General features: G+C 40.1%; 1 protein-coding gene across 1 annotated transcript in view; it reads left to right on the forward strand.

Moving 5' to 3' along the window:
• Positions 1-2,333: 2,333 nt before the first annotated feature.
• The window catches only part of PLCL1 (phospholipase C like 1 (inactive)), a 177,883-nt gene continuing 158,749 nt past the window's right edge, over positions 2,334-21,467 (forward strand). Inside the window, 1 exon segment of the mRNA XM_079311418.1 lies at positions 2,334-2,892. Coding sequence (XP_079167544.1) covers positions 2,620-2,892 — 273 coding nt within the window. The 5' untranslated portion in view covers positions 2,334-2,619.

Raw genomic sequence — 21,467 nt, forward strand, 5'->3', positions numbered from 1 at the left:
GAAGTAGCAAAATAAATTGCTCTTTTCCTTCATAATTCATGGTACTCCACAAAGTAAAGCAGATAGATACATATACCTCAGAAGCATATAGAGATGCACAGTCAGAAAAATGGGCAACCTTTTATTCTCTTCTAGAGAAGAATTTAACTAAGCCCTCACTTAGCTGTACCATACATCATCTAAAACCTTTGCATCTTGTGGATAAACATATCAAACCCACAATTTGTTCAGTGTTCCCTGTAGGTTTGATTTTTATGAAACTTAAAATCTAGATTTCCCATAGACTTTTTACAATTAAAAAGACTTCAAGTGTCAAAGGTTGTAATATAAGGGGATAATTAAAAGGTTTTAAACCTTTAATGTCAGAAGACAATTAATTTGACAATAAATCTCTCTCTAATATTAAATATGTAAAACATATCTTAGAAAGGATAAAGTTCTTTAATATGTTATATGCATCTGTCAGTGCAACACACTGCAGAGTTTAAGGTAGATGCAGACTTCAGCTATGACAGCACTGTGTTGTTGCCAGATAATGAAACCAATGATTAAACTTCACAAAACGGAATGATTTCACAAAATACAGGAAAGATCTGCAACATATTTCTACACGAAGCAATAATTCCCTCTATTAAAACATTGCATGGTAATTACCTCTCTCTTGTCTTTAAATTAGTCTTCTTAGGTCAGTCTGTGTGGCAGTATGTGGATATGTAATAAGCTTTTTTAGTTGGTTTTTGTTTAGTCGGTTTTCCCTCCCTCTTGTTGCAGTGACTTGGTATGATGTTCTCTGTCTTGTACAATGCAGGCTGGGGTTAAGTCCTTAATTCAATTCACAGTCTCTTCTCTCCAGTATTGCTTAACAAACATGTTTCTTCAATGTAATATTTTCTATCTTCTTTTAGTGTTACTTATTTGCTGACATTTGTCACTGAAACAAAGTAAAATAACTGTGGTATACATGTATTTGTACATGTTTAGCATAAAATTTAGATGGAAGCTAACAAAAAAAAAAAAAAAAAAAAAAAAAAAAAAAAAAAAAAAAAGTTGAGTGGTATCTAGATCTGTCCCTCAATTAGCATTTGTTTGTGTTGAATATGATAAATGCCTCAATACCCTTGACAGAAGTTCTAGACCTTTTAAAACATAGATTTCTAAATTTATATATATTGTGTGTAGATACATACATAAATTTCACATCCTTTAAGTAGCAATTATGCCTGGTAGTCAGGCATTTGCTAGTAGCTAATGACTGGTTAAGGTAAGGAGGTTCTCACTTATTTTCTTCCTTAAGCAGTGACTGCCAACAGGTGCCAAACACATTCATTGGGGAATTACTTTAGGAACCAGAGAGAAATTATTATTCCACACAGAGTATTACTGCCTTTAAAGGTGGTAACTGTAATTTTGAATAGTCTTACATCCCCAGAGACTACCAGCTTGCCCAGCCCTACCCGTTCTATTTTCCATCTCACTGTATAATCTCTTCCTCACCTCTTTCCTGTGCTTTCACCTTTGCTGCGGTCTCCACGTGGATAATCTCATTATAACTAAATACCCCCTGAAGAATTACAGGGGACAGCAGCACGAACTCTGCGGGAGGCTGCCCGTGGCTCCGGCCTTTCCCGGGCGGCTCCCGCTGCCCTCCGGAGCTCCGCGCCGGCACCGGGCGGGGCCGCGGCCGCCAGGGGGCGCTGCCGGCCCTGCCAGCGCCGGGCTGTGAGGGGCAGGGCGGGAGCGGGAGCGCCCGGGCCGGCGGCGGAGCGAGCGGGCAGCCCCACACAGCCTGCTGCGCTTCTGGGTTTTGACAGACGGAGGAATCCCAACGTGAGTCTTCGCCGTCTTTTGGGAGCTCTCCCTTACGCCTTGCACACACTCTGCTGGCCCGCTGTCAGCAGCCTTGAGGTGCTCCTTACACCCGCAGCGCTCACGACCGGCACTGGCAGCATCCCCGTTTCTATCACGGGGCATCCACTTGAGGGCAACGCGGGCTGCAGGGTGTTTTACCGAAGTCACCTCTTCCGCACGCTGCTTTTACCCTGGCACAGAAGCAGCCCAAACCTGCCTAAAACGCCCGCGGGGAAGCATTCTCACAGCCACCCCACGACGCGAACGCTCTCGACAGGCAGCACGGTCCTGCACAGACCCTCCTGGTCAAGGTCGCGGCGGGGGCGACCAGGTGTTACAAGTCCTCCTACACCGCCCCGGCCGTCCCCCGCGCCGCCCCGGCCGCCCGTCCAGGAGTCCCGCGGGCACGCCCCTCCCCAAGCCCATTGGCTGCCGCTGCGCCTCCGGGGGGCGGGCGCGCCTTCAATTGGCCGGGCCTGCCGTCTGTCAGCGCCGCCCGTCAACACGAGCCCGGCTCCTGTCACAACAGAGCGGGGCTGTGGCTGCACTTCCTGCGCGCTCCCCGTGTCCCCCGCCCTGCTCCTCTGGCACCGCGGAGTCCCGCGCGGGCACCTTCTGCCTGAAGGAGGGACATGGCTCCCCTGGGGAAAGCTGGCGCTGCCGCCACCGTGCCGTGAGAACAGCGCCGCGGGACGCCGTCCATTCCTCCGTCCGTGTGGCTCCCCCGCCCTTCTCAGCGCCCCGGAGAAGTTGACACCGCTCGGCGGGGCGATGGCAGAGGCTGCCGGCGGCAGAGAGCAGCCGGCGGCGGGCCGTGCTCCTCCCGACACCGCTTACCGTGCCGAAGAGGAGCCCGAGCCGGCATCGCTGGACGCTCCGGCGGCAGCCGGGGGCAAGAAGAGGGAGCGCCGCAGCGGCATTTCGGCCGTGGGTACCGCGGAGCGCTTTCCCGGCGGCAGCCTGGGGCCAGCGGCAGCGCCCGACCCCGACGCGTGCCTGCTGGAGGCGGCCAAGGCCACCCCGCGGAGGAGCAGCATCATCAAAGTAAGGCGTGCCGCGCCGCCGGGAAGTTTGCGCGGGTCACGCCGCCCGGTTAGCCGGGCTGCAGCCGCCCGCCGTGCGCCCCTGCCCGTGGGATGAGGCCGGGGTGGGCAGAGGGGTGGAGGGAGCTCTCCGGGGATGGTCTGCGCGCACCCTCCGCGCAGGTGGAGCGGCCGCTCCTCCGCGCACCGCTGGTGCCCGGCCTGCGGCGAGCGAGCACGGCGAGGCCGCCTCCCCGAGCCCCCGGGGCAAGGTGCGCGCCCGGACCGAGCGGCTCTCGGGTCTGTGCTGGGCTGCTGCTCCCGCGCCGCTCAGAGGGGTCCCGTGCATGATCCGTGGGGCAGCTTCCCGCCGAGTTGTAAAGTTTTTTGTGTAGCAGCTCATATCTGTTCTTATTTAATATTTATGAAGCTCCTGAAAGGCAGAATAAATAGCTTCTACGGCGCTGGCTTTCTTAGTTTCTGAGCAGCAAATTATGCAGTGTCACAAATTAACAGAAGGTGTGTTTGGAGACGGACTGTGGTACAGGTTGTTGCGGAGCAGCGCCGGGTGTTTAGCACCTTTAATGTTGAATTAACAGGTCGGGCGTGATCTTAGAGCCTCTGCCTTTGTTATAGTCTGGTAAGAAAAAGGGGGGTTTGATTATGTTAATTTTTCTTTTACCTTTTTTTTTTTTTTTTGTTAACTCTGTGATTTTGAATTAAATGGCATCTCCTTGCAAATATGTAGGCTTAATCGTCAGTTTCTGGGGAACCGATGAATGGAATCTCCTGGGCGAACTTAATTTAGCATATGGTCACACGTGATCATCTTGTTAGTGATTTGCACTTGGAAGGCATCGGGAGAACAGCGGAAAATAAGACTTCTCATTTATAAATGTGTGAAGGCACTGGGTAGAGCTCTATCTCAATTCTGGAAGCTGAGGACGCATGCTTAGTTTGCAGCTTAGTATGTCTACTCAAAGGAAGAACAGATACTCGAAATAGTTGCTTTTTGCATTTTGAAGCTTTAAACGTTCAGAGGAGACCGAGGTAGTTAATTGCAAAAGAGCCTCGAAGGTCCTTTGCAAGTTTCACGTTGAAATAGTAACTGGCGAAGTCTAGCGAAGTGTTAACGGTGGTAAAGACGTCCCCTGAATGTGGTGGGAATGCTTCCAGTCTGAAGTTGTATATATGTATAAATGTTTTACTAAATCAGGACCAAAGTTCTGTAACTGTACTGGTATGGGAGATGACGTTTTCTCTAAAAATTGTGTGAAGGTTTCAAAAATTGAAAATACGCAATCTTGGGTTTCAGTTAAAGATGTATCTTTATTTATACAGACTGTACCAATTCCACGTGGTAGATATGTTTTAATGTCGCAAATGATGTATAATTGTTAATGACTGAGCAGCATTTTCACAACAGGTTGATAACTTGATATTGATAATTTAGCACATCTGATAATGATCAGCACATTAGCACACAGTGGCAATGATCAGTCTTCTAACTGGAGGAAGTTTCTTGAGACATATCCTAGGATAGTGTTTGGATTATAAGGAGAAAGATTCCTGACAGAGGTAAGAAAGTATTAATGTTCTTATACAAGAACTTGATAAAGCCTCATCTGAAATGCTGTCTAAACTCAATTTCCTGTGCACATAGGAATGGTGCATTCAAACTGGAGCAAATGCATAGCTAGGATGGGCTGGTAAGATCTCTGGATTGAATACTGTATGAGGGAAAAAAAAGATTTATTGGACAAAAGCAAGGGATTCCTGTGCATACCTCCAGTCTGGAAACTAGAAATTTATTCTGGGCCCTATAAGGGTTTGGAGTAGTCTTGTGATATGAGTGGAATGGATAATATCATAATTAATCTTAAATTTAATGGTTAAATAGATGGAGTAAGTTAGATAACATGGCTGTGTCTGATAGCAGGTATCAAAACTTGAGAAGTCACCGGCTGTGCATCTCTAAGGCACAATGTTGGGACCCCATAGAGACCATCGCATTTCTTTCCCCACAAGGTTGTCCCATGGTATATAAGTGTTGTAAAACAGTTTTCTTTTGGCATTATACTAGAAAATACTATTAAATTAGGGGTAGAAATTAAATTGTGTTTGCCTGCATTTTCAGAAATTTCTCGTGTCCTAGGACATATTCTTTAGGTGTTAAATGCAAATTTTAGTTGGAATTAAGATAAAACCCTCCAACTTACCTTACATTTTTTTCTTTTTTCAAGACTTCAACATGCTTAAGCATTGTATGTTTTACAGGGAAATTAATTTTCTAAATATTTATTATATTTATTTTACTCTAAAAAGCCCATAACTTCATATAAATCTATAGTCAAAATAGTGTTCTGTTGCTTCGTCTATGCTGATCGTATCTGCTGAAAAATGTGACTTAGGAAAGCAAAGGAGTTGCACTATAAGGATAAGCTCTTACTCTGCAGGAGTTGGGCACACTTGCTTTGTTTTCCTGTTTCATTCCCAACTATTTAAAGGTGTACTTTAAACACGAGTGGTCTTGCTCAATTAAGCAAAAAGTTAAATTTCTGTAAATTTAGATGGTCAGAGTACACTTCTACCAGCATTTTTTTCCCCAGCTGTCTTTTGGAACTCTGCAAGTCTCAAGGTTACCATCTGAGAGTTCAATTCCAGTGGAAGCCAGACTTGCTTACATTGGGGTATTCTGGCACGCACAGGATAAGTGTGAAGTAGATAGACTGAACAGGGACTTGCTTTAAAAACCTTCCCTGCAGCAAATTCCACTTGGCATATATTACAAGTAAAATATGAACCCTTCTAAATAATCTTCAGTGCATTCATGTGCTCTATATTTGGCTTCAGAAACAAGAGAACTCGTTTTTATAAAAAGAACAAAGTGTAGCCAGAATATTTTTATTTCCATTTTGCTTTGCTGATGTTCACAGCTTTGTAGATTGAGGAAAATGTAAAATAAGATTAATGAGAAATAGTTGTAACTGTTCTTGTGCATCAGGTTGTTTCACTAATGTGCATTAGTCTTTTTCTCGATGTTGTGTTTTGGTTTTGTGGTGTTTTGGGTTTTTTTGGTTTTTTTTTCCTAAAGCGAGGAAGAGGTAAGTGGTCTTACTACCGAACTGAAACAAGAAAGGGAGTTTGCTATGAGGAGCCTGAAATCAGCAGACAAGAATGCTTGGAGATAAAACTAGAGGAACGGCAGGAAATCATAGAACTTGTCCTGTTTTCTAGGAAGCCTAGAGATGGAGTATGCATTGACTAAATTATTTGCCAATTATTTATTTATTTATTTATTTATTTATTTGTGTGTGTGTGAATAATCCAAGGCCAGTTGTTTACAAATAAAATAATAAATGCTATCACTTTTAGGCCAGGAGAGCAGAAGACAGTGCTTGGAGAACTGGCTTTCTGCTTTCTTTACATGTAATGCTTTGCAAGGCTTCCTGTGTGTGGGGGGCCTCTAAACAGAGTTAAGGGATGTTGTTTTCCTTCTGGCATGTTCCTTCTGCCATTGCCATGTATGAGCACTTTAATAAACGAGTAGGAAGGCTGTGCAATTTGTTATGTAATGAGACTGAAATACTTTGTAACTTTCTACCAAAATATTTCCCTGTCAATTCTTATCAGGCTTCTCTCTCTGCTTTGTTTGCATGCAAGACAAACTTTTGGGATCATGTGTTTGTTTTCTTCCTGGATCTTTGTTTTAAGATACCATAGCAGATAATGCAGCAGACTGTGCCCATGAAATGAACTTGAAGTAGCAGCTGCAGGCTCTCTAACTCAAGAGACTTGAGCTTCAGTCACAGTAGAGCTGTGAGACCTTTCACTGTAGTTCTTCCAAAGGCTATTTGTCTGCTTCATGCAGGGATTTTTTTTCCCCTTTAAAAGCCAGCTGGGTTGTCCTTGCTCATAATAATACACTACTTGCCCAAGAACTGCAAGTCTTAGAGTTTTGCAATTGACTTGACCAGTGGAAGCGTTTTGAGATAGCCAGCTGCCTTATTTCAAGATTTGTATTTATGCTTGTGACATTTTCAGCTGCAAAAAACAAACCTGCAGTAAAAGCAATGAGACTTAGTTTCTTTCAGTTTGTTCTGATATATGGTGGCAGAATTTAAGTATTTTAAATACATGCCATGTCTGTCTATGCAATGTAACTATTTAAGACTATTTTCAGAACACAGTTTTTCAGGACTGTCATGATTCTCCTGTAGCTTTTACATAGCTTATCGTTGTGTAAACTTGCCTTTAGGCACTTACTGCTTAATAATCTAAAACCATGACTATGTAAGATTCATTGAAGCTGATTAACTATTTGATAATGCTGATTTTTATCATGACTGCATTCTTTAACGTATATGTACCCGAGGAAAAAATGGAGAATATTTAGCTTGAGATTACATTAAATAATATGGTAGAGCCTAAAAAGGTATTCAGAAGGGCAAGAATGACACGTCTGTCTATGCAAAGACTGTTGCAAAGTGTTAAATTCACCAGACAGATCTGGAAAAAGGTAACTGGTGGGTGATATTTTGTGTTTGTAAATTCCCAAACATTGTGGGAAAAGAGGGAATTGATACTTTCACAGAATGAAGTCAGGAGAGAAATCAGCGATACTTCTTTAGCAGGAGGTTGACTATAAAGGACAATATTTCCTGATGCAGCATGTGAGTAAATCATGCACTTTACAGCCCCAGAAATCTGTGCAGTCAGACATGTAAATGTGTTTGAGCAGGCTTGAAATGACAAACTGATGAAGAGAGCTTCACAATGCACCAAAAGCATTTGGCTTAGAAAGTTCCTAAGCTACAAGTGCTTGAACTCTGGGAAGCCACAGAGAGAATTGATCACTTTGTATTTCCTTGCTTCTTATGTATCTCCCCAGGCATATGCAAGTCCTGGAATACCAGCCTGGTTGATCTCTATCTAACCCAGTATCTGTTTGTTAAAAAAACTAAAATGAATTGTTAAGAGACCAGGAAACTTCTTTCCATTATTGCTAGTATATAATTCCCTTAGAAATTTAAGAATCTTATTTGTTAATTAATTTATTATTTAGAATTAATGTTTGCCAGCTTTACAGAAGAGAAACAGTTTGAAGATACGTTTTGGATTGCTGTGGCATAGCTGTTTATATTGTCATAAGAGTGTACCTGTATTCCATACACCACTGTTCTTCCTTAAGTTGTTTTCATTTCCTATTCAAGACAGTTTTGGACAGAACAAACACTGATTGTAGACCTGCTTTTGTCAAATGAATTATATCCAGTAGTTAGTATGAGTGAAGATGGACAGTTTTTCTTTGAACTGTTGCATTTATCACCGAGATACATTCTCTTGAGGGGAAGTAGAGTTTCAGACTGGGCCTTAACCTCTGTGTCTTTCCTCTTTGTTCTTAAAGCAACATCAGTGTTGGTAACACTGTAGTGAGAAGGATTTAGGTCTTGTGGAATTTGTGTCAAGCTATTGTAATAATTATCAAAGCAATGGAAACCACTTTATATAAAATTATTCAGGTGGAAGATTTGAGCGTATGGGTCTTGTGAACCTGTCCTAAAGGCTCATCTGGCTAAAAGCCTCCTAAAAATTAATAGGTGCCTTTACACTGACTTGTTTAAACTTTACTACTTGAAAAATTTTAAACAAATCCTAACAACCTAAATCCAGGCCAAACTGCTTCCTTTGAAGTTTATGGCAAACTTGTCTGCTAACTACTCTAGAGTTAGTAGTCTGTATTTCTTGTCCTTGGGTTCTACTTGGCACATAATGTAACATATGACCAGTGATCTCAGTAAACATGTGGGTACAGATAGATAAAGCATTGTGTTTGGGCTCTTTCCATACCAGTTCATAATAGTCAAGGTGATTTGAGTGTCTTGCACTGAAATTACTGAAAGGTGACCTTTCTGTAGGATAACAGTAAGTCCAGTGATCTGCAAACACAAGTTCTGGCAGGTCTTTCCAGGAAGCTGTTTGATAGGTTTTCTAGGCAAGAGGTAGGATCTGTTAAGGTTGGGAATGAGATGAAGTTGGTGATACTGGTTGATTTGTTTTTAAAGTATGTGCATAAAGACTTTTGTGCAGAAGTACATAAATAATGATTAAAAATAATATTCTGGTGAAGTAATGGAGTTGATGGACAGAGAAGTGGTGGAGCTTCTATTCCTTTCCAAATTTGTTAAGCAGCTGGTAATAAAACTGAGTTTTTGTATCTGTGTGGAGATGCAAATCCTGCTTCTCATGCTAATATTTTATTAATTTTGTTGTTCTGCTGAGATCGTCACCATCTGTAACAAAAATGTTTTAATTGAGTTAATGGTATTTTTTTTTCTGTACTTCCCTACAGTAGATGTGAAAATGCAGGCAGTTACTGTAGAACCAATAATATGTCTGCTGTGGTGAAACACTTAGCTGGTTGTTCTCGTAAACTTAACATATTTGATTGGTAGGTGTAATTTCTGGTAATAATGGGTGATTTTTCTAAGATATGAGAAAGGATGGTTAATACTACTTTTAATTACACATATATTTTAGGGTGGTGGTTTTTTTTTTTTTTAACTAATGTGACTTGGAGGTTTTGACATGCATGACAGTTCAGGAGCTACTCAGACTTGATTAAGAAAGTAAGTGCTACAAATGGTTAAATGCCTTTACCAAATACTAAGAAGTTCTGAAGACTCCTAAAGATCTTTATATGTATAGGTTTGGAAATGTATTTACAATCAATGCCTTGTTCTTAAATCTTTCTATATCATAAATATTCTGGGATTTGAAGCCTACTTATGTAGAATCCTGTTCTGGAAGAGTCTTATGTCCAAAGTGTGCATTTTAAAGTGATTATTAACACGCTTCCTGAAATGTGTTCAAATTGCTGAGATTATTGTAATATATTCATTTAGTTGTGGTCACTGTTTAATGTGTATTTATTAAGTTGAAGATCTCTGGCCATTAATACTTTGTTCAGGCCATAACTGAAATGAACTGGAATCAAACTGAGGTAACAATATTTTTCCTCTTCCAGAGCCACTTACAGAAACGAAATTAACATTGAGATTATTATTTGAGGCAGCATGCGTCAGGTAATGTTATTGTGGCATGCCTATTTAAAGGTATATCACAGTTCAAAGGTAACTGACACCAAAATATTACTGTACTGAGGGGATTTTAAAAAATATATTTTAGCTGTAAATGTATACTGTCAAGATTTGATTCTCCTCCTGAGCTGCCTGCTCAGAGGAGTGCTGGCACACCATGTCTTAGATAATCCCAGTAAAAACAGGTACAGAAAACATTCATTAGAGTAATATTGAGTTTTCTGCAGAGGCTCTTGATCCTAACTGACCTTCAGGTTGACCTATGCTATGCTGCTTTGGTACTACTTGAAGGGTAAAAGGAGTATGTGTTTTCTGCCCAGTTCCTTTTTCAGAGATTTGTTCAAAGTGGAAATGTGTTTGAATACTTCAAAGTAGTCATACATTGATTTGTGTGGGTGTAAATGGCTATAGAAGCAGCAGAGGGATCAGTAATTAGGACTCAAATCATCATTGTTCACTAGATGTTTGTTTTGGTAACTGGGATACAACAATAAGAATCTGTTGGACATCTATTCAGTATGAAGCTGGCTGCTCAGTTGCATATCTTTCAAATAAGTCTAGAATCAGGTAAAGTGTGGTGCTCAGCATTTATTATTTTATGGACCCTAAGTCTGTGGAGCTAATGTTGAATGGTGATTCTTCCAGAGTAATTTGGACCCAATTACCTGTATTGTACTACAGGTGGACTCAGCATGTTTTTAATTCATTAGATGAGTTTGAGGGATTACTAATTTGTTTTGGTTGTAGGCTATGAAAAAATTTTGCTATTTCACTATTTCGGGTAGTTTGAAGGGTAAATGCAACAGAAAAAGGAGTTCCTTAAGTAAAATGCAGGGTGTACTTGTGGTATGAGATGCCTGCTGCTTGTGGAAATGTGTCAATATCCATCTTGTTTTTTGTATACTGGTGGACTTTTCTCCATTTTGTGCTGATGCATCTCCTAAAGAGTGTATATGCTTAAAAACCAAACCAGAAGAACAAGCCAGACAAGAACTTCTACCAGCAGTATTGATGAAGAAGATTCCATGAATTTAAAGAATTTGTTATATTGGACCCTACTGCAGTGATTGCATTTTGAGGGTAGGTGTACTTTGGAGACTACCTGAAAATGACAGCTACCCCATGCTTGCAAGAAAAAGGCAGGAAGTAAATAGCAGTAGGAGGTAAAACTCCTTGATCAGGAATCAGATACTAGTGCTTGAGTGTACCAGGAGAGTCACAGGACAGAGCAGGGTGAGAGCATGTCTAGAAGCTTGAGTGAAATTCAGAAAATTGGATTGTATGTAATCAGAGTGCTGCTGAGAGCAGAGGCTGTCATGGGGAGCAGACAAGGCTGAAATAAAACCAAGGAGCCTGGCTGGGAGGTTGGGCACTGGAGTTAGGAGTCAGCCAAGAGTGCACAAGCAGGGCAGGGGTGAGGTGAAAGACCAGGACTTGAGGAAGAATTTTGATCGCAGCACACATGGGGATCACATGTGCAGATGGAGCACTGAGCTCCCCTGCAGAGCAAGTCACACAGGACAGAAAAATAAAGGTTTGCTGGCTGAGTTGGATTGCTCTGGTTTTGTGGTCTTTTGGGCATGTACTGTGCTAGAGGTGTGTGGTGTTTAAGGGGACTGGCAGTTGCATGATGTCGTGTTTGGGGATGGAGTGGGGAATCTGGAAAATGGCACAAGGTGGCTGCCAGAAGGCCAGAGGTTTTTTTTGCCACAAACATTTGTGGCAGCTCTGGTTGAGAGAAAAATGGGAGCATGATTGAGGGCTGCCTTGGTCCTCCTTCTGTCAGCTTGGTGGCGATTCCTTGCATCTCTTAAGTGAAAATTGCTGCCAGTTTGGGCATCATTAAGTTTTTCATACCCCATATCATTTAGCCAAGATTACCATTGTATATTAATGTCACAGTGATTTGTTTTTTTAATTTTTTATATTGCTGGGATGATTTTTCGAGAAAACAGATGTTCTTGGTGGATTCTGTCAGTTTTAGCCTATTTGCATAGAAGAATAAAAAGCATTATTTTTACTTAAATTTTCTCTTGGGACACAAAGTACATTATGGACAACACTTACAAATGTAGATGAGTTCTGAGTTCTTACATTTAATTTTTTTATAAGCTGTAGTTTTGCTTGGAAGACCCATGTAATCTTTTTGTTTTTCTTTGAATTTGATTTTATAACAACTTCCATGAATGTCTGGTTAGAAGTTGCAATTGCTCACCTAGAGGGACTGCTGAACTCTGAGAGAGCTATCAGGAGAAAGCACTGTGAATGAATTATTGTAAAATCCTTCCTCTTTTTTCAAATGAGATTATGTAGGAGTTTGTTAGATTAATATAGCAAATGTAATAGTTTAATAAAAGTACTATGTTCATTGGAGTATGACATACCTCCAGGCTACCTCATGTAAATACCGTAATAAAAAATTCTCTGAGTACTGGCTAAAAAATAGATGTTGAATTAATGAAACAAGAAAAAATACTCTCTGCAAACGTTTTGTGTTCAGTGGTAGATGGAACCCAGTCCCCCAGACTGCCTGGAAGCTGCAGAGCCTTCATTGGAAATGGAACCTTCATCTGCTGGAGCTGGCCTTGCTCTGTGGGTGACACCCAAGCCTTGGCATGGGGATAAGGACAAGTTTGTTCTGGACCATACACATGCATGTATCCTGAAGGAAGGCTTGTCGTCTAGTGTTATGTAAAATCGGTTGTATATGTGTATGATTTGGAAATGCAAGTCATGGTATTCACGTAGCTTGTGAATTTCTTGCTCAGTGTTATGATTCACAGTGGCAGTAGCTCCCTAAAGCAATGCAGATTTTCAGTATAAACATAGTTTCTGCAGTCTGAAATCAGTGGCAATTTTCCCATTGCCATCAATGGAGGAGGGATTGGATTGAACACAAATACTCAACCGCTAAACCCTGTTATTTTACCTCGCAATTTTCTTTTTCAGACTCTTAAAATGTGATTGTTATGTTGATTCTACTTTGAGCTAGGTAAGGTTTGTTTGGCAACATAAAGTTTGTATGACTTTAAATATCAGCACTAATACTGCTGAAGAATTAATTTTGGAGATTATTTCTAGCTAAGTTCTTATTAGAAGCACAAATTAGACTAAGTTGTTATTGAAACTGAGAAAAAATTAGGGATGACTTACAGCGAATACATTTGTTTATTGTTTGCTTGGCAGTGCTGCTGCGACATCTGTGTGCTGAATGCGGATTTACAATTCTGTTCATATTCAATACTTCTTTGCTACCTCCTTATGGATGAAAGGGAGGTACTCTCATACATAGTAGTGTGATACACTACTCTGATCGACAGGGCTAGTGCTTAGAAGTGGGTGATTTTAATAGAGTGATCCAGATCTGTTTGATGTTGATATCAAATTGGATCCTGTTTGTGGACTTCAGAATATTCTCCTGGTACCCTTGGTTGACAAAGGTTACCTTGGTTGTGTTCCCTTCAGCAGTACCTTCCAACTTTAAAGAGTAAAAAAAAATTAACCTTTGTAACTACTTAAATTATTTTATATTGTCATGCTGAGCACAGATTACGTAGACCAAGGACCATGATGTCTTTCCGCAGAAGAAGCTGAGTTGCCGCAGTAGATAGGGGAGGATAAATAAGTTGGCTTGGGAGAGTGAAATGTGAGGTAAGCATCTTGCTTTGCCTGGGCTTAGCAGCTCGGCTGGGAGGGGCATGGGTGTGGGGAGCAGGTCAAGCTTAAGTGATAGGAAAAAAGGGTGATTTAATGAGATGAGGTTAACATCCTCATTTGCATTGACCAGGGTAAAGAGTGTAACGAGGTCCCATGAGCTGTGAAATGCTGACATACAAGCACTTGTGATAAAATCTTGTGACTTTGCCCAAAGAGCTCACCTTTCTGAGTGGTAATGGCCAGTATCATGTTTAGATGTGAGCTGGGGCTGGATGGATGATCCCGTTTACCAAGAAGAGATGAGACTGGGAGGAACAGGGAGCGTGTTAAACGGGGCAATGCAGAGCAGAGACCTGAGAAGCTGGGAACCTGCACCTTGTACCTGCTTGTGGCAGTGCTGGTGATGTCTGGGGAAGAGAGCAGTTCTGTTCATTTTGATATTATCAAGACTTGAATAATAACAAATAAAAAACACTGGAGCTTAAGAGTATGCTCTTATCTTGTATAGCAGTACCCTTGCCTTCTAAGTATGGAGGACAACAATTTTTTCTTAGCTTACTTAAGAAAATTGGCGTAAAGCTGTTGCCTGGCTTCCACGTGGCCCTGCTCTGCAAAGAGGAAACTGTATCTCATTTCAGACCGGCTTTTAGCTTCCCCAATGATATACAGCTCTCAGCTTGCATAAACAGCTAGCTATATCCTACTGCAAGTGCATTTGGCATAGCTTTTAGAAATTTGAGGATTTGAAAGGAACCGTGTGGGCACAGTATTCTGTTACTCAGGAGAAGAAATACCAGCTTTCTAACTAAGAAGGTTGCAGGATTTTGAACAGTTGTGAGGTAAAAGATCTCCTGCTGAAAGAGATTACCTGCTGAAATCGACCATTGGTATAATATAGTCTAGAACTTTATATTTCATTTGAAGTACCGTTTAGTTTGTTTATTTATCTGTACACTTACTCAAGGATCACAGAATGTCTCTAGCTTGTGTTGTGGCATATTGCAGCCAGGAGCACATATTGCACAGTTCTCCAAATACTACTCAAGGAAAACACTGAAGTGTTTGTGTCTGGATATCTGTATGCTCTAAAGAACATGGTTCCCACTTGCTCAGTTTATTATCTTCCCCTTCATCTATGTATATAAGTATTGTATATACTTTGCATAATAATAGAAATTCACAGAACATGTTACATTGACTTTTTATGCACTACATTTTGCATTATTGCATAATTTTAACAGTGGGAAATTATAGTATTTTTTCCTTGCATGCATCCAAGAACTGAATGTGGTCGTTTTTGGAACATACAACTTGTTTTCAAAAGGAAGAAAAGGCTGTTTTAATTCAGTATTTCAGCAAAAGTATATGAATAAGAAGGTCAAGTATGGTTTACCCCACTAAATAACTTGCATATATTGGAAATATTTCTTTTCATCTCCTGGTTTTTGTTTTGTTTTGTTTTTTTTTTTTTTTTTTTTTTTTTTTTTTTTTTTTTGTATACTGTAAATAGAAGATGGAATGGTTTATTTTGGAGGTTTAAAAAAAATTGTATGGGCAAGTATCAAGTTTTGAACTGATGGTCGTCAGGAGGTAGCTAAAACTGAAGCTGGTGTCTATATAGATTTGCATTAGGTCTTAAATATACGATTATATTTAATAGGATTTTTTTTTTTTTTGTGGCTGGTTGTCACGCCTACCTGTTTTTTAGTAGCTGTTCAAAATGCATTTTCTTTTCATGAACTTTGTATGTTTCTAATTACGAGTTTACATCTGAATCTATGGGGAGCATTTGGGTATAACCTTGTATTGCCCCTTCGGGTTTATTATGCTCCAATAAAGTAATTAATGGATGATTGCAAATACAAAATTTCAATTATATGAAAGAGTAATGTTGTAGAAAAGATGTAGACATACTGTGTGTTTGTGTAACTCAATATCATCAGTTGCTTCTCAGGTGATTTGGCTACTTATTAATCTCTACACCAGATTTTGTTGAGAATGTTGAAGATTTCCTCTGTCTTTCATGTTTTTAATTTTTTCATTCCATGAAAATACAATAGGTTTTGTTTTTCATTTGGTTTGGTGCTTTTTTGTTTTATTTCAGTTGGTTGTGGTGTTTTGTCTTAGTTTCTCTTTTGCTTTTACTGTTTTACCACTGCATGTGTGATATGTGTTTTGGTCGCTGTAAGAAAGATTTTACTACATCAGGAAGGTGTCCGGGGTATCTGTCATACTTGGCTGCATGGGTAGTGGCAGTTCCATTGCAATTATAATTTTAAATCCCTTTTAAAAAAAGGCTGGAGAGGCTAACTTGAGGCGCATTCAAGACTCAAGACATCGCTGAGGTATTTAGCATCCTTCTGGAAAGACCTGAGATGGCTGGACCATAACAGCTGTTAAATGAGCTTCTAATGGTGTCAGATGAGCCACTAAGAACCAAAGAATGCCAGGCTTGTCTCTTTTCTGTGATGATTTAGTGCTCAATAACAGTAAAATAATCCAGGCAATGCATCAGGGAGAATTGCTGCTTTTCTCAAGTGGTTCTTTAACTTTTAAGATAAGCTTCATGGTGTTTCCAGTGATAATAAGGATGAATGCTTCCTTTGCTGTTGACTGCTCTTTGGTTTGTTTCGTGGTAGTTTATATACTATACGTGAAGTTTAGCACTATCTCTCCCAGCAGGTCACTTCCAGCCATGCCTAACTGCTTAATTAATTGAGTCATTACGATAATGGATTTGTAGTTGGTTTTACAAATCTGTCTGAGCGCCTCCTTCCCTAAGGACACCGCGGTACTTTGTTCTGAAAGGTGTGAAAAGCAAGAAGAAAAGTTTAACTGCCAAATAAGCGCACATAGGAGCGCTCAGAGACTTGGAAGAGAACAGCTCAGGAAATAATTCCATGCTCCTGCTCACTTTAAAATATGCTTTGTCTTGTGGAATGGTTGCTTTTAGGAGGAGGAGTGTTTGGCTAAAAGAGTAGGCAAAGCTTGCAGTATGTTAGTGGGAGAACCTTTACCATGTAATCCTATATAAATAATCTGCTGGACAAATCGGGTTTTGTATTAATTACTGTATGCATAGAGTCAAAGCGCAGGGATGTTCAGGATGGTGTTGGTGTATCTGTTACTGGCAAAATACAGCAAGATACAGAATAGTATGGAAGTATGTACTTATACCAATAACAAAGGCTGTGATGGACCTACAAAATCCTTCCCTTGGACTAAGGCAGGCAAGGGGGTGGGGGGAAACGGCCCTTTAATCCAGTTGCAATTTTTTCATAATGTTTCTCCTGTAATTTCTTTTCTGTAAGCAAGAATAGTTGACGTGTGAAAGCTTCATCCTGGCTAACTGTACTTTCTCTATCTTGTGAAGCCAGTGCCTGGTGTTGAAAGTTAGGAGCACGGGAGCTTTGCATGTCTGAATGTGTGTGGCAGCTTGGGGGAATAGGCTGGGTGTGTAGAGCAGGGGAGCAGTGCAGAATGCTTGCAGAGGGACATGATGTGGCCTTGGCTTAAGTATTCTAGACTTTGCCAGAGGCTGCTGGCCATTTTTAAATAGCTGGGGTTTTTTTATTATTTTATGGCCAAATACCTCTGTTCTTTCCTGTTTTTTATTTTCCCCAATATTACCTTGCCACTTAAAAATAGAACATTTTATTTTACTGCAAAGCAAGTGGTCATCAGTTAATGGTGAAGATCATCAATTACACTGTCAAGTTAAAAACTCTACATCCGCAATATTTTTTCCACATAATCATGGTATTTGCCCTGTATGTTAGATTTAAATGTATTCTGCTTTGAAACAATTTGCAGTGTTATCACTGTTATCCAAATGGCTGGAAAAGCCACAGCCATGGTGTTCAACCTGAGTAATTGCTCAGATTTTTGTTTTTGCCCCCACTCTCCACCATAACCACATGACTGTCAACTTAAAATCTGCTTCTTGATCTTGGTCTGTGTCCTTCCCTGTACTGGGAAATGGAAGACATTTTAACTGAAAACTACACATAGAACTCCAGATTATCAGAAAAAAGTTTAGTCCACATTTATTGTGATTACCTGCTAAGTGTGGGCTCAACTCTGAGACATGTTTTGACCTGATGCATTTATCTAGTCACTCTTGTATCTGTGCTGTCCCTGAGCAGATCAAAGCTAAGTATTGACCCAGTTCTTTCAGTGTATTTGGGGTTCTGCCCAAGATCACCTTCCAGCATCTTTACAAGAGTAGGGTTTGCCAAGACTTGCAGGAGTGTTGCACTGTGGTGCCAGCACTGAGCTACTAGAAGTGACAATATCATGTTGTCAGCAGACTTGTTGAATCCCAGTAAGTTCTTTTCTATCATGCTTTTAGAAAATTTTGCTATATTTAACAAAAGTGCAGTGCTGTGATTATTACTCTTTTTGTAAGAGACCCTACAAAAGTCCCAAGACTTTAGAATATGGAATAAGCTAGATAGTTTTTGCTTGAAGACTAACTTTGGATCATGTAGGAGTTACTGTGGTTTTTTTTTTGCCTCCATAGTATTGTTGAAAGTGGTATTATTTTTGTTGCCATGATAACATAGTGGTGAGTCTTTAGTTCATGTGTGTAACTATAGTTTCAGAGATGAAAACCCCATCCTTCATTTTCAACTTTAAGATTGATGATAAGAGAAAGGCAGGCAGATACTTCCTAAGGATACTATGCTGCAGAATAAAAGATTGTTTGTTTATTTAAATAAGCTTATTCCCCAAAAGAAGTATGTGTACAATGCTGATTAAAAAAAAAAAAAAGAGTGTGCTGGAGACACAAATGAGAAAACACCGCCAAGAGATTATTTTATTGAATATGAGAGGAGTCTTTGTGATTGCTCTATAGAAGGGTGAAATTTTAACCCACTGTATGAGAACAGAAATTAATTTATTTTCTTCTTCATTTGGCTTAGAGAATGTCAAATACCTCTCTTGTGTTTGCTGTCAGTGAGGTTAAAGAGGACACAATGTCTCTTGTGCTGGGCTGTTTGGCTGCAGCCCCAGTTTGCACAGCCAGTGTCCCTGCTACCACAGCAGAAAAGCCCCTCCAAGTCTATTCTAGTAATGACATATAACTAGTAAAAAGACAAATAGACTTCTCAGTTCTTTCTTCCTTTGAAGAAGCAAATGGTGGAAGTATGAGCTTTAGAGCATAAAAAACTACTTTGACTGTTACTTTGAGTGACAGAGGTGTAACTGTAGTACTTCTTATGAAAATGTGTTATTCATAACTAACTTCCTATTACTAGTTTTTGCTACCAGAATGTTATTTAAGGCCATGAAATTTTCAGGTCCTATCTGCAATTTCTGTTAATGAACTGATTTTTTGTTTGTTTTTTTTTTTTTTAAGTGGCTGTTACAACTATTCAGATAATCTACAGGATGTATTTTCTGGAGGAGCTGTTTTCTTGTTTCTAATTACTGTACTTAGTTTGTGCAAGGAAGAGCTCTGCAAGATGCATGTTGCAAAATATTCTAGGCAGTATTTTCTTGCCAAGGTCCAGTTGCTAATGTTGTTTGTGACCATCCTTTTGAACTTTCTGCCAGCACTGACAGGGATGGGTATGCTGGGGAGTTTGTAACTCCTGGCAGAGTCCCTGCAGCTCCCTGTTTGGGTGGGGAGACTGACTAGGGATCTCTGTTGGTGCTCTCCCTCCTGCAGTGGGATAGTCAGCCTCCCTCAGTCTGAGGGGATGTGCTCGGGTGTTTAGGGGTATGTGAGGAGCAGCCTCAGGCTTTCACGGGTAGGGAATTACAGTTGTTAGCAAAGAAGGCTGCAGAGCCTGAGGATGTGGCTGTGTAGCTGAGGAGATATGGGACAAGGCATATAGAACATTATTCTGTCTCTAATTTTCAGAGGATGTTTGTTCAGAAGTGTCATTTCTTATCTTTCTCATGTTAATTTATTTTGCAGTGGCTTACAATGATCATCCCAACTGCCTTGATTTTTGTCCTCACTGAAGTTGCTATGTTTGGCCTTGTAACAGAGTTCATGCACTGAAGTGTCCTTTTGCTCACTGTTCCTCCAGAAGCTTTGTTTTATGATAGCTATTTTCTGATGATCCAAGCCTTGTAATAGTTGAATGCGTAAATATTTTTATTTCATCTTTGTTAAGCAGCATTACTGCAGAGCATGTTTTGACAGTCCTTCAGTTCCAAATAAAGGAAGTTAGTATGCTTTCCTTTTTTTCCCTGGTAGCTACAAAATTTTGAATGCAGAATGTAGTTCCTATATTAAAGCAGCGTGGTAAACCAATGCACTGACTAACATGACCATTAAATTAACAGAATGTGATTATTTAGAACAAACACCCTCTCTTAGGTTATTTACTTGGAATTTTCTGTCCTATAGAAACTATTGGATCAAAATAGGTCTAGATGCCATTTAGATGTAATATAGCTCTTATACTGTTACAATTTGGCTAGATGCATTTTAGCTTATCATTTCATATTGAGATATTTCAAAGATCCAGTTAACTGAAAACACGAAGAAAATATTTTATTTCTTGGTTTATCTTACAATTATAAATGGAACTGATTTTTTTTTTTTTTTTTTTTAAATTTTGTTGTTGGAGATGCTGACAAGGCCAGCTTTTCTTGTGCTGGGTGGGACCTTCCTCTAAATACTGTCTTGGTGATTCTTCCAAGGCCTAGAAAGGTTTCAAAGCTGATGGATGAATTATTATTTCCTGTTCCTGTCTTCATTATTTCAATTTTGTTGTGAAAGTAGGAAGCAGAGAACAGCAGGCTTGGTTATAAATTAAAGCCTTCAGGCTTTTCATGGATGTTTTTCGTACTAATATGTTCTTATTTAGCAAAGCCTTAGTTTTTTGGCTGTTAATCCAAGGAAGATCTTTAAATGATTAGTTAGGCCTTGTGAGAGTGTTTTTACAAAATGTTTATGTATGTTAATCAAGATGAATTGGATTATGTTTAAAGGGTAAGTTTTTCTGGCATCAGAGAGAGATAACTGCTGCTGTGCTGAAGCAACCTCAGTAAGCCTCAGTGCTTAAACTGCTGCATGTACTCATTGTGATATGCTCCTGATTGCCTTCTGGTCTCCTCAGCAGCCTCTCGATAATGATAAACCTGACAGCTTTACAAATGTGTGAAACAAAACAGTCCAGGGTAGCAAAGTCCTTGTTGCTTTGGCAGATGACTGTAGGACCTACTGTAGCAGTGTCTACCCTTGGAAAGAAAATTAAGCTTGGGCTATTAAATTGTGTTGCTCTTATGTAAATTCCTATAGAAATAAATTTAAAAGATAAATTTGGGCTAGAAAATTTTTTTTGTGGCGAGAACTATATTAGAAAAAGGAGGTGATATAATTCTCCTAAGTGATACTGCTCTACTGAAAAATCTTGGTCCTATGTAGTTTCAGAATTTGTCACAGCTATGCATCAGAGATAGGTGAAGAAGAAAACACGATCACTGAGACATAGGTGTTAGTCCAAATACCAAAGTAACTTGTAGGTATTTTTATTCCTACCCCAGCAATTCACATAATGTAAACAGAAGCTTGGTATGTTCTGCTGCAGAGTGATACTGTACAGACTAGAGTACTTGGAGAAATGAGAGGCTTATCTCTTGGATTATTCATTTTAATCATGGCAATGGACTTGTAAAGCACCACTTATATATGCCTGGCTCTGTTCTTTGCTCTCTGCGTCAGCCAGACAACCTCCCACTGAATTTGTGATGTAAATCATTACAAAAGTAGACTAAGTCAGATACTGCCTTTTTTAATCCCCTGCACACTTGTGGATGGGACTTCATAGATAATAATGAAGGCATTTTTGAAAATAAGACTGAGACAGGGCATTGAAAC

The sequence above is a fragment of the Erithacus rubecula genome (assembly GCF_903797595.1).
Source record: "Erithacus rubecula genome assembly, chromosome: 8".
Taxonomy (NCBI): domain Eukaryota; kingdom Metazoa; phylum Chordata; class Aves; order Passeriformes; family Muscicapidae; genus Erithacus; species Erithacus rubecula.